This window comes from Antechinus flavipes, chromosome 4 (assembly GCF_016432865.1).
Source record: "Antechinus flavipes isolate AdamAnt ecotype Samford, QLD, Australia chromosome 4, AdamAnt_v2, whole genome shotgun sequence".
NCBI classification, from domain to species: domain Eukaryota; kingdom Metazoa; phylum Chordata; class Mammalia; order Dasyuromorphia; family Dasyuridae; genus Antechinus; species Antechinus flavipes.
This window is the reverse complement of record NC_067401.1, coordinates 186038013-186052196: the sequence shown is the minus strand read 5'-3', so window position 1 is coordinate 186052196 and position 14184 is coordinate 186038013. Positions and strand designations below refer to the sequence as shown.

At 37.9% G+C, this 14184-nt stretch overlaps 1 protein-coding gene across 1 annotated transcript in view; it reads left to right on the top strand.

The window, feature by feature from the left end:
- Positions 1-1261: 1261 nt before the first annotated feature.
- PELP1 (proline, glutamate and leucine rich protein 1) overlaps positions 1262-14184 on the top strand; it is a 30589-nt gene continuing 17666 nt past the window's right edge. Inside the window, exons 1-5 of the mRNA XM_051995898.1 lie at positions 1262-1516; positions 4623-4687; positions 5167-5272; positions 6874-7023; positions 7198-7269. Coding sequence (XP_051851858.1) covers positions 1277-1516; positions 4623-4687; positions 5167-5272; positions 6874-7023; positions 7198-7269 — 633 coding nt within the window. The 5' untranslated portion in view covers positions 1262-1276. The remainder of the gene's footprint in view (positions 1517-4622; positions 4688-5166; positions 5273-6873; positions 7024-7197; positions 7270-14184) is intronic.

Sequence of the window (14184 nt, the reverse complement as noted above, 5' to 3'; positions counted from 1 at the left end):
TAAAGAATCCCTCAAGCTCTCTATGTCCTCATCTATAAAATAAAACTAATTTCTATTCGCATTGCCTTATTCACAATAAGAAGAAAGGGCTTTGTAAACCTTTCACTATATGAATTCGAATTATACAAAATGGCTGTAGTTTTGTGTTCTTTTTTTCCTGAACCCATAACACCCATACAATTTTAGCACCTAATTATATATGATCTCCACACTACATCTCTTTATAGCATGGTATAGTGGGAACAATACTGCATTTTGGGTGGGAGGGAAGACCTGGACTCCAAACAGCCTCTAACACTGTGACCATGGACAAGTCTCAAAACTCTCTTAAACTTGTGTTCTTGGAACATGGAAATGGAAATGACTATAGTATTTACCTGCTTAAAAAAAAAAAAAAAGATATATGTCAAGCACTTCACAAATTTTAGTGCTATAAATGGAAGCTATCACCTCTAAGATGGACTTGCAGTTCTATGATGCCTTTAGGAAATGCTTCATATACACGAAATTCACTTGTTTACTATCTCTATACTCCCCTTAAGACTTTATTTACTCTTAGACTGAGAACTCAAGAGAATCATGAATTTGCATGGTTGTATGTTAGTCCATAGGGTCAAAGTACAATCTGAATTGTAAAGAAGTTTAGGAATATTTCAGAGAAGTCTGAAGTAGAAGATCCTGGAACAGGGTATTAGAAAACAAGATAGGCAGTGTTAGATACAAAGGATGTAATGTATAAGGATCGTGTATATGAAGCATTTCCTTTAGAAATGATGATTTAGGCCCATACTCATTTTAGGGTTTCTCCAGCTAAGTCTTGGCTGCACCCTGATCCCAAGCCAGCATGCTTAGAGGGCTAGAATGTTGGTGGTGTTTGGGGCAAGAAATGGATCCACTCAAAATTTATTCTATCCCGAGGGGGAAGAGGCCTTTCTATCCCTCCCCCCACTACACGCACAAATGGTTTCCCCTCGCGTCTCTTCCTAAAAAATACTAATCAATATTAATTAAATCACGCGTTCCCTCTTCCTTCTCCTCTTCTTCCTCCCCCTCCTCTTCCTCCTCCTCCTCCTCCTCCTCCTCCTCCTCCTCCTCCTCCTCGCTCAGTCCCACACCAGACTACGCGCACGCGCAGCCTCTTCCTTTCTCTGTGGCACCAGGCCCCCTCGGATCTTCAATACGCATGCCTTAGCCCCTCACAACCCTTCCTCCCCGCCGCACGGTCGCAGCGTGTTGACATCATCACAGTGCGCAGCAGCCAAGAGTGCAGGCGAAGATGGCGGCAGCCGTGCTGAGCGGGAGCCCCACAGGTTCTGGGGCTGGGGGTCCGGGCGGGGCAGGCGGTTTCCCGGCCGCGGGTCCTGGGTCGCGTCTCCGCATGCTGTTGTTGGAGAGCGTATCCGGGTTTTTGCAGCCTCGGGCTGGGCCTGCCGCGCCTCCCTCGCCTCCCACTGCCCCGCTGGTGCCGGGGCTCGTGCGTCTGCTGAGGCTGCACGGGATGATGGGCGGGGCTCAGGTGAAGTCGAGCGCCGGTGGGCGGGTCCTGGTTGGGGGGAAGTGTGGGAAGAGGGACCCTCCCAGGTGAGCCTTTGAAAATGGGACTGGGTTGAGGTAGCTCAAGGTGAAGGCTGACCTTAAGTGAGCTTGTGAGAGGTACTTATAGGGCGGAATTTGGAGGGAGGAAGCACAGGTAAAAGAGATAAATAGAGAGAGTCCCCGAATTTATAGGTTCATCATGAGGAATAGGAAGATGAACCCTGTAGCAGAGTCCTAAAGAGTCTGGGAGGAAAGCTAGTTGTAATTGTTTTTTCTCTCTGCTGAGTCTCAGATTATTATCTTGAGGGATCATTCCTTTCCAGACTTCCATTCCAATACTTTAAAACTCACCTCAGACACAAGGAACTTTCTCTTTAAGCAACACGGTACAGCCTAGGACACAGTTCTGCCACTTCCCCTTAGTCTTTAGCCACTTTTCATGTCTTAACTTTGTTTTCTTTTCATAAACTTTATGGCTTGGACTAGATAATTTGTAACCCCTTCCTTCCCTCTAAAAATCCTTTCTATTTCCCTGATACCATTTATACACTCGGATTATCCAAGCCCTGTGTTTTAGAAGCATCTTTGACTCTTGATTATTTTAGAAGTATGATTCTTTTCTGTTTCCCATCTTCCATATATTACCAAGTCTTGTATTAAAGAAAATGAATCTGGGTAAATCAAAAGAGGAGAGAAACTAGAGGCACAGTACAAGTTATGAGCTATTAGCTCTTGAATTTTTTCTTTCTATTCCCACTATCATGGATATTTTAAGTCCATGTTACCTTATGACTGAATGAAACATAATTTCACTAATTTCTCTAATGTATGGAAGCCATCTGATTTTTTTTTAATATTGCATTCATTGTTTCATTTAATATTCTCCATTGCCTTAAGCGCAGATGATCCTTAATGAATTAATTCCCATTCTGGCCCCAATTTCCCTTCTTAGTCTTAGATTTCTCAGGGTCATCTTTTAAGCTATTTGGGTTTAGTCACTGTTACTCCACTATGTCAAGTGCATACAAATCTTAGACCTTTTGCTCTTGGTCGTTCCCCTGGTCTGGATTTACTCTTTTTCTCACCTCTCCCTTCAAATTCTATTTCTGTGGCTCACCATACCTTATCCTTGACTGCAGCAACCATTAGTGATCTTTTCCTCCTTCCCGTTCTTATGACATGTTTTACCATTCGTTTGTTACTTCTTATATACAAAGTTCTATTATTATTTGTGTTCTTCATCTTAATGTTTTTTCTGCCATAAGATTTTGTGTTCCTCTCCAAGGCAGAGATTTTTGCCTTGTTTTACTGTCTACTTCAGTATTTTAATTGTTCACTGATTCATTGATTAGCTCACTTATCTTTCTTATGTCCTATCCACTTTAAATCTTCTACTATACCATAACTAGACACCATTTTCCCACCATTTCCTTCATTTCTCCTGGTCAGGAACCTATGGTGATTCCCTATTTATACTATGTTTATAGCACAATTTCCTTTGTCTGTCATCTGGAACCATTTACTGTTTGGCCTCTTTGAATGTCTTTCACTCTGTTTCCAGAGTTTCTGTTTTTTTGAGTCACAGCCCATCTTTCAGTGGCCCAGACTCACCAAATTTATTCCTATGTTTGCTTCTTTTGTTTCCCCACATCTGGAATACTTCCCTTTTTTCCCACATTGCCTATCATGGAAATTAGGCTCCTTCATTAACCTGACCTCTGATCTCCCAGAGATTCCTGTATCAATTTGTTGAGGATTCTTAGTTATGTTCTCTCAGATCTTTAAAAAAAAACAAAATCTTTTTCCTTTATTTTATTTTAAAACTTAGGTAGATGGATTTAATATATATTTTAACATTTAATATGTATTGGACTACCTGCCATCTAAGGGAAGGGATGGGGGGAAGGAGGGGAAAATTTGGAGCAGCAGGTTTTGCAAGGGTCAATGTTGAAAAATTACCCATGCATATATTTTGTAAATGAAAAGCTATAATAATAAAATAAAATAAAACTTAGATAGAGGGGGCAGGTAGATGGTGCAGTGGATAGAGTGCCAGCCCTGAAGTCAGAAGGACCTGAGTTCAAATCTGGTCTCAGACACTTAAGACTTCCTAGCTGTGTGACCCTGGGCAAGTTATTTAGCCCCAATTACCTCAGCAAAAAAACTTAGAAAATGGAAAAAACTAGAAAAGAAAATAGAAAAAAAGTCATTTTTACAGTAGAACATATGAGAAGTTAAAAAATATGTAACAAATTTCCATTTCAAAAAAAGCATATATAATAAACACACATTTAGAACTACTCATATTTTCTTTGCTTCCTTGTAGATTTTCTTTTGTATTCTTCTTTGCACTTTTTACTTATTCTTTTCCCTCTTTCTTTCCCCCTTCCTCAGCAGGTTACAGTTAAATATGGATATATAGCCATATGTTTTACATGTATGTATATAGATATACACACAGATATATACACATGTGCGTATTATCTCTTGTTTCCTATCTTTGCTAACTTTTCTACTTGCTAATTTGCCATGCTGTTCTTTCCCATGTCCTCTTTACTTTTCCCCTCCCTCTTTATTTCTTTCCCATTAATCTACACATTATCCCACTCCACTTAATCTATACATATCCTTCTATACCCACTTATCCTATTTCCTTTCTCTCATTTGTTGACTTTGGATGTACTTTCTTAGTATAGGTTTATGTGTGTATTGTCTTTTTTTTTAAATTGGCTTTCATATAATTATCTCAAAAGTCCCTCCTATACTCCCAAATAATATGACAAGCTCCTTGAAAACCAAGACTGTGTAATGCTTCTCTTATATAACCCATGATACTGAGCACCAGAGATACTCCATAAATACATATTGAATTGAGTGAGTCATGAAAAAGTTTTTGTCAGTTGGAAGCACGAGGCCAATGCATATTGACAGAAGTAGATAGAAGTCTTGGGATGAGGGCTTCTGGGAGAGTTGGGTTTGTAGATTAGAGTTTTGGAATAGTTGGGACTTTTCAGATGATAATACTATGTAGATTCACTTTCTTTCCCCTGTGTAATCTTGATTACTCTCTTCTTTCCCCTCCATAGAACCTCTCAGCTGTGGGAGCACTTGTGGGTCTCAGCAATTCCCGACTTGGCTCCATCAAGACTCGGTGAGTCCTTTACTAAGTTTTATTCTTCACCTCAAGTCCAGCAACTCAACTATTCCCATATTTCCAGTTTTCCTTGGGACTCAAGAAGGAACCAGCTAGTTCTTCCTGTAGATCACCTTGTCCATCTTCCTGTTTCCATATCTTGGATGTGGTGGCTTCTTTTGGAAGCATCTCTCCTGGTTTTTGCAACTTTCCTTGACTGGAAGTTAAGTTTTATATGTAATTATATTATCTTCTTATCCATTTCCAGTTGTACATTAATATTCAGGCCTTCTTTTACTAAAACTGGTTTCTCTTGCTGGAACTCTTTTTATTTCTCATGCTGGAACTCTTTTTCATTTTCTCCCTATCCCATTCCCACAGTCTTTAGGAGTCAGGACTAAGATACAACTTAAATCCCAAGAGATAGGTAAAAAGAAGGAAGAATTTCTGAAATCTAGCGCATCCTCTCAAACATTGCTCCTCCTCCCCCTTGCCAGGTTTGAGGGATTGTGTTTACTTTCCCTGCTGGTGGCGGAGAGTCCCACTGAGACGTTCCAGCAGCACAGTGTTTCCTGGCTCCGTAGTATTCAGCATGTCCTTCAGGTAAGCATGTCCTCCTTCCCCTTCCTAACTAACTCTCATCTTCTCTTTCCCCCCTCCGTTTTCTGGTTATGTTGGATTCCTTATGGGAAGAAAATCTGATAAAAGAATAAAACCCAATCCATTATTGAAAGAAAGTGATCATAGGACAAAAATGTTGTTTTCAGCTTTTTGCTTTCATTCTTAATCATGGCACTTACCTAATTTCTTTGACATTATTACCTGCTATATTAAACTAACACCTTTAAAATACATTCTGTTTTAAGTTTTCTACAGATGTCTCCACCTTGGTTTGTTTCCTTTATTAACATTCTTATCTTTGTTGATTTTTTAATCCTCTCCAATAGGTTGGTAGAAGCCTGATTCAGAAAAGGGTTGAGTTTTCTTCTCCCACCTTGAAATCTAAGCTTTCCTTTCCCTTCTAGATTATAGGAAATGTGTGAGCTAGCCAATTTAGAGATAAGGAGAACAGCCCTGTTCAAGCTGATTCCTTATAGGCATTACAGAATGGGAGATGGGGGAGAGGCAGTACTAACATGAAGTTAGGAAGGCTGGAGTTCAAATTCTACCATGGGAACTTGTAAACTGTGTGATCTTAGCTGAGTCAGTCTCAGCTTCAGGGGAATGCTAATAGTATACATCTCCAGGATTGTTCTGAGAATAAAATGGGTGTCTAGGTGGCACAGTAAATAGGGCCTAGAATTTAATGAAGATTCATCTTTCTGAGTTCAGATTTAGCTACAAACATTTACTGTGCAGTTTCCTCTTCTATAAAATAAACTGGAGAAGGAAATGGCAAATCATTCTAGTATCTTCTCTCCCTTTCCCTCCCAAAAAAACACAATCAAATGAGGTCACAAAAAGTCATACATGACTAAACAACAACAAAAGCACTTTATATTATGCTTATAAAGATATAAAGACTCATATTTCAATCTGGAATTTTCAATTCCTGATCATTTTTAGAAGGGAATAGTGAGAGGCAGCTAGGTGGTGCAGTGGAGGACCTGAGTTCAAATCTGCCCTCAGACACTTAATACTTCCTAGTTGCATGACCCTGAACAAGTCACTTTGCCCCAGTTGCCTCAACAACAAAAAAGAAGAAGGGAATAGTGCTAGAAAAGTTGAGATATGGTTTGGGAAGAAGAAACTAGATAGCCTACAGCTTTTCCAACCCAGATGCATCTAGAAAGTGCCCTGCCAAGACTGGGAAAAGATAGAAAAACTTAATTTTGTTCTGTTATGCCATGTATAACTTTGTCTCTGTCTACCCCCCTCCCTCCCTTTTTTTTTTTTTTTTTTTTAAATGTGTTGTCTTTTTTCATTAGAATGTAATCCCTTTGAGGTCAGAGACTGACTGTCCTGATTATCTCTTACATGTATGTTTTGATCACTAGGCACATGGTAAATGATAGTTGTCACATAAAATGATAGTTGACTGACTAACCACCTCTAAACCTAGAGCTCTTCATACTGTACTCTCTTGCTTCCTCTGATCAACTCTGGTGTTCTTCCTACAATCTCTTGTGTCATCCTTTCCTTTTAGGATAAAAGCATGAGTATTTTTTTGGCCTTATCTTTCTTTTCCACCTCTTCCTTTTCAGTCCCAAGATCCAGCCCCTACCATGGAATTGGCTGTGGCCATTCTGAGAGATCTGCTCCGATACTCAGCCCAGCTTCCTGAGCTCTCCAGAGACATTTCTACAAACCACTTACCTGGCCTATTAACATCTTTACTGGGCCTCAAGCCTGAGGTAAGATAATAGGACCTTGGGGCATGGCCTCACAGGGAAAGGTGAAATGGGGGAGGAGAGAATGGAGCAGGAAATGGGAATGAAGGCTCAAAGGGCTCTGGGCTCAGGTAGCAATTTGAAAGCACTAGAATATGGGAGAGGCTCTTGCTCACTTTTCTTTATATTTCCTCATAGTGTGAGCTGTCAGCATTGGAGGGAATGAAGGCCTGCATGACTTACTTCCCCCGGGCCTGTGGCTCCCTCAGAGTAAGTGACTGGCTACTTTGCCACCATCCCAGTCAGTTATGTTTATTCTTCAATTCTACTCTCTCATGCTATACATTTCATAAATAATCCACGGATTTCCTGAAGTAGTTGTATGTGAGAATTTCAACATCCTTCTACAGACTTCTGTTCTCTTGACTAGAACCCAGACTCTTTCAGTTGATCTTTTAAGTAGTCTTTGCTACCAGTAGGTACAATTATCCACTTCTGTAAAACCAACCAGTGGCTCTTATTAACACTCTATGCCAATCCCACATTCATTAGCCAAGATACTATGATAAGCTCTAAGGATACAATGACAAAACAAAGAACAATCCCTGCTTTTATCTAGCTTACATTCTCCTTGCTAAAGGATGTAAAGAGATGCAACATGTAACAAAAGTATTATTTAAAGATGGAGAATGTACTGACAGGTATAATTTTCGAGAATTCTGAGAAAAAAGTATATTCTAGGAATAGAGGACAGTTTATACAGAACCGAGAAGTCAGAATAAAGATTATTTGATTCAGAATGAATGAACAAAAAAATCATTTAAATGCTTAATAGATACAAAGCTTTATAAATAGCAGAAATGGAATCTAGGACACTTGAGGGGGAGCAGTATGAATAAGTTTGGAAAGATAGGCTAGAGCCAGATGACAAAAGGTTTTAAATGCCAAAATAAGTAATTTGTATTTTATCTTAGAGACAATAGAGAGTTACTTGATGTTCTTGAGGAAAGGGACTGATGTGTAATTTGTTTTAGGAAGATTATTTACTTTGGCATCACTGTGGAGGATGAATTGGAGAGTGCAGAGACTGAAAGTAGAGTGACCAGTTAGGGTAGATGGTAGAGATGTTATGGAAGTAGACTTGACCAGATATTGATTTTTTTATTTTTATTAGATTTCTTCCCAATTATATGTAAACACAATTTTCAACATTCATTTTTTGAAAGATTTGAACTTTCAAATTTTTCTTCCTCCTTTCTCCTTCTCTCTCCAAGATGGAAATCTGATATAGGTTATATATGCATAAAATCATAAAATTCTTGTTAGTCATGTTGTGAAAGAAGAAACTGAATAAAAGGAAAAACGCTCTCCCAAAGCCCCCAAAGCAAAAAAAGTGAAAATAGTATACTTTGATTTATATTCAGACTCTTTATCATTCTTTATCTAAATGTAGATAACATTTTCCATCATTTTCTATCTTTGGGAATTGTCTTGGATCATTATATGGCTTAAGAAGGTTAAATTGACAATGGTCAACAGGACAGTGTACAGTATTTTTCATTCAGTTCAATGTAAGTCCTTGTTTTTCTGAAATCTACCTGCACATCATTTTTTATAGCGTAATAATATTCCATTACATTCATATGCTGCAACTTGTTCAGCCATTTTCTGATTAATAGGCATTCTTTCAATTTTGAGTTCTTTGTTGCCATAAAAAAAAGCTACTGTAAATATTTTTGTATGTGTAGTTCTTTCCCCCTTTTTTATGATCTTTTTGAAATATAGACCTAGTAGGTCTAGAGTGGTTTAGCCTGAATAAAGGATATATATTATTGATTGTTATTTGGGCATAATTCCAAATTGCTCTCCAGAATGGTTGGATCAGTTCACAACTTTGACTTATATAAATTAAGTTGAAAATAATGTTGAGATTGGAACCGTGAGTGATTAAAAAGATGATGGTAGGGCAACTAGTTGGTATAATGGATAGAGCACCAGCCCTGAAGTCAGGGCTGAACCTGAGTTCAAATCTGGCCTAAGATACTTAACACTTCCTGGCTGTGTGATCCTGGGCAAGTCACCTAATTCCAATTGCCTCAGCAAAAAAAAAAAAAAAAAATTAAAATAAAATGATGGTTTGCTTTCAGCTCATAATAGATAAGAAATTAGGATAGAGTGGCAGGTTTGAGGGAAAGACTCTGAAATCTGTTTTGGACATGTTAAGACATGTGGGACATCCAGTTGGGAGATCCAGTCTGTCCAATAGACAAAGGTTGGTGAGAGCTTGCAGCCCAGGAGAGAGATTAGGGGTTAGATATATAGATCATTTCCATAGGGATCAATACATTAACAGAATTTATTAAGCACTATTATAAGCTGAATACTTTATCAGGACCTAGGAATAGAAAAACAAAAATGAAACAGTTCCTGTTTCCTGACTTTAAGGAGCTTAATGATATTGGAGGGAAACAACGTATACAAATGTAGAAAATATAAGGCAATTAAAAAAATTGAAGGCAGTAGCAATATGTGAAAGGTAGGACTCCAGTAAGGAGGGAATGTTTGCCTCATACCTATGAGGCAACAACCAAAAAAGAGAAACAAGAAATGAAATATTTGAGGACAACAAACAGTGTCAGTTTTTCTGCCTTGTAGGAATAGGTAAATCAGAATGCTTAATACAATAGTATCAGAAGCTTCTCTGAAGTCAGGAAAAATGAAGATTGAGGAAAGGCTTTTGAGTTTAGTCTTTTGATAACCTTAAATACTTATAGTTCTAGTTAAAGGATGAGATAGAAAACCTAAATTCAAAGGCTTGATAAATGAGCAGGAATAATAGAAGAAGAGGCAGCAAGCATAAATAGCTCTTTCTAAGAAGGATGTAATTAAAACACAAAAATATAGGATGATAACCCAAGGAAATGACTTATTGGGGACCATGCCTAAGTGAAAAACCCAGAAAGCTTGTAAAGGGTTAAAGGGGACTGTACCATTAAAGGGCAGGTCAGTTCTCCAAAAAGCCCCCATAGCTGTGAATCATAACACACTTGAAGGAACTGCAGATCAGCTTTTACTAATGTAGATATTGCTTGTGAATTGGAAATGAAATAAATCTGAGGCAAGAGGGAAGAGGAGAGAGGTCAGAGAATGTAACTGCTTCTCAGTCTCTTTGTTATCATCCTCTCACATGAAGGAGTCTATTCTGCTGTCCGAATTAGATCCCCAGCTGCCATTAGCAGGTGGCTTCCATAATAGTGACCACATCAAAGAAGTGGTTTTTTTTGTTTTTTGTTTTTTTTAAAGAATGGGAAGATCTTATGTATGTTTGTAGAAGGGAAGGAGCTGGTAGAAAGAGGTTTAAGATAAGCGAAGCAAGAAAGGATTGACAGATGAAGGGTGAAGGATCAGGTGTACATATGGTAGGAATTGGTCTTTTGTGGAGGCTATTTACTCAAAAGATTTTGGCAATGTAAGAGAGAATATGGCTTAATGTTGAGGGGTTTTTCAGTTCTGGGTGAAAACCACATAAGTAGTGGTTTCAGTTTTCTGTTAAAGTTTGACTTTAGGGCCTTTTCTGATGGGCAGGAGAAAGAGATGGTATAGGAACTTTGGGCCTGAAAAAGATTTAGAAGATCATGGAATGGCACAAAAAGTCAAGAATAAAAGTCATCTTGTAGGAGTGAAGACACAGTTGAAGTTAGATGAAAAATTTATGAGTGTTTCCAATCAAGAAGATTATGTAATTTTCTTTAGTAATTGTTGGGAAGCATATGTACATGAAAAGCATCTGTCTGATGTTAGCAGTGATAGGACAAGGGATTGGAGAGGTAAGATGAGAACAATTAAATTTATTAAGTATAGGATCAAGATTTTTTTTAAAGGAAGAAATGGAGTAATGGGATGCCTGGAAGTTGGTGCAAATACAAGAAAAGTTTTAGGAGCAATGAGAAATGGAAAGAGATGTACTCAAGATGGAAGGTTGCATTCAGATTGAGAAATTCAAGTTCTGGATCATAAAGGAGGAGTGATTATGGGTGATGGTGAAGATTACGGCATATATCATGGGAATTAATTGGGTTGATGAGTGGAACTATATCAACGAATCGAAGTAAGCATTTCTTTAAGAATCTATTTTGTGCTAAGTGTTGGAAATAAAAAGAAGAGCAAAAAAAAAAATTTTTTTTAAAGGTGATTACATTCTAATGGAAGACAGTTGAAACAACTATGAACAAACAAGATAAATGGAAGGCACTTACTAGCATCAAAAAAGGCTTCTTGCAGAATGTAGTTTTAGCTGGGACTGCAAAAAAGCCAGGAGACAAATGAAAAGAGGAAACATTCCAAGCAGAAGGTAGATCCAGTGAAAATTTATCAAGTGTCTTGTGAGAGGAATAGCAGGGATAGTTGCTAGATATACAGAATACAAAAGGAAAGAAATAACATATTTAAAAGACTAAGTTATGAAAACTTTATTAAAAACTAGAGGATTTGATTTTGGAGGTGAAAGAAAGCCACTGGAAATTTTTGAAAGGAAATAACATGATCAGACTTGTATTTTAAGAAAATGATTTTGATAGTTGAGTGGCAGATGGTCTAGATCCCAGTTTCTTAAACTGTGGTTCATGCCTTGATGTGGGATTTTATAACTGAAAGTAGGAGTCATGAAATTATGATTTGTTATCAGTAAATGTCTAATTTGCATACTTATTTTATATACCTATAATCCCAGGGTCACAAAAAAATTTCTTGGCCAAAAAGAAGTTGCAAATGGAAAAAGTTTTAAGAATCCCTGGTGTATAATAGAGAGAGACTTGTGGCAAGGAGACTAACCAGAAAATTATTATAGTGTCCCAAGTATAAGATAAGGGCCTGTCCACGGATGTTGGCAGTGTCAGAAGAGAGAAGGATGAGATGTTACAAAGGACAAAATTGAACTATTCAACAACATTGATATGGTAGGTAAAAGTAGGAAATAGAGCTTAGGTGACTAGCAGGATGGTGGTGCTCCCTTTAGTAATAGGGAAGTTAGGAAAAGAGGATGGTATAGGAGGAAAAATAATGAATTCACTTGTGGCCATGCCAAGTTTAAGACGTCTGTAGGACATTCAGTTCATGGTGTCCAATAGGCAGCTAGATTTGGGAGACTGAAAGTTGGGAGAAAAGTTAGGATAAAAAGGAAAGATAAATAAATCTGAAAATCTGCATAGAGATAATTGAATCTGGAATCTGATGAGACCATTAAACAAAATATTACTGAAGGAGGAAATTATAGGACCCAGAACAAAACTTTAAGACATACTGTGGGAATTGGGGGAGTCTGGATTTACATTAAGGGGCAAGAAAGATGTCTACTCCTTTCCTGGGATAATATACTACGTATTGTAGATCATAATAAGAGGGGGATCCCTTACTAGAGAGCTTAGTAATTGTAACATGGATAAAGAACCATCAAAGAAGACTGAGAAGACTCCACCATTCAGGTAGCAGAACCAGAAGAGTTTTGTGAAAACCTATAGAAAAGAGAGAAAGGTGACACTGTCAGAATCTGTAGAGAGGTCAAGAAGGATGAGGATTGAGAAAAGACCATTAGATTGGACAAGTAAGGGAGAGAGCTTTGGAGAAAGCAGTTTCAGTGGAATGAGGGAGAAAGTAAGAAAAGAGTGGAAAGAAAGAAAGTAGGAGGTCCTATGTGTGTGAGTAGGCTAATTGAAGGGATAGCAATATGTATGTTGAAGTCTCTTCTGTCAGACCACACTGGACTAAGTGTCAGCAAAACTTAGATGTACATCTGTTTGCCTTAGTTTTCTCTTCTATGAAATGACGACTAGGTTTTTTATAAACTCTTTTTCAGCACCAGAACTCCCCCATCCCCCCCCCCCCAAAAAAAAAAAAAAAAGAAAAGAAAAGAAAAACAAACAATTGAGCACAACTAAAGTAAAAAAAAAAATTCTCATTGCTAGTGTTTCAATTTCCGCCTCTTCTGCAAAGTAGTAGGGTAGATGTCTTCTCTTATCTCTTCTTTGAGGCCATTCATGCCCATTGTAATTTTGAAACATTCAGTTTTTGTTGTTCTTTCCATTTACATTGTCATAGTCATTTGGTAGTGTATTTCTGGTTCTGCTTTACTTCATTTTGCATCACTTCATACAAATCTTTCCATGCTTCTCTGTATTTATCATATTCTTCATTCCTTAGGACATAGTAATATTCCATTATGTGCATAAGCCACAATTTTTCTCAGTGAGTTCCTTGGAGTATAGATATGCTCCAGCAACAAAATCTCTGCATTAAAGGGTATGAACATTTTAGTTACCCCTATTATAATTCCAAATTTCTAAAATAGTTAGACCTGTTTTACTGCTTTACCAGCAATGTTATTAACACATTTGTTTTTCTACAACCTCTCCAATGTTGACTGATTTGCGTTTCTCTCGTTAGTGATTCAGAGCATTCTCACATGGTTGTTTAGTAGTTGACAGCTTTTCTTTTGAGAACATGGTTCTCTCTGAACACTTCTCTATTATAGAATGGCTTTTATTCATGGATTTCATGGAAGTATCTTGGATATCAAATCTTTATTTGCTAAAAATAGAAAGGGATTTGGAAGGAGATGGGATAATAAGAATGGTATTGGAAGGGAATTTTCAACTGGACAACCTAATGCTAAGAGGCAGGTAAGGGGTTTAGTGGATGGAATGCTAGGTCTGGACTGAGTTCAAATCTTCCCTCAGACATTTAGTAATTATAAGGCTTTGGGCAAATCACTAAACCTGTTTGCCTCAGTTTCCTCATCTGAAAAAGGGGAATAGTAATAGTATCTAATTCCCTAGGTGATTGTGGGGATTAAATGAGATATTTGTAAAGCACCTAACACAGTCCCTGGCACATAGTAGGAGCTAACTAATAAATAGAGAAAAAAGTGTGATTTTATTAGACATAGTTGGGGTATATTCAGTTCTCTAATGTTTAGGCCCTTAATTCTCATATGTTTTTCCTTCTGCTTTCCACTTTCAGATATACTTGTTCTGTTTTCTGCTCCTTCACTTTCTCCCCTTTTTTCCCCCCTTTGTTCTCAGTGTTGCTATGATCTTTTTTTTAGGAAACTTTATTTAACTTCCCATTAATACCTTCTCTCCCTCTAAAAACCACTATCCAAATCCTACTCACATTTTCTCTCCTCACAAG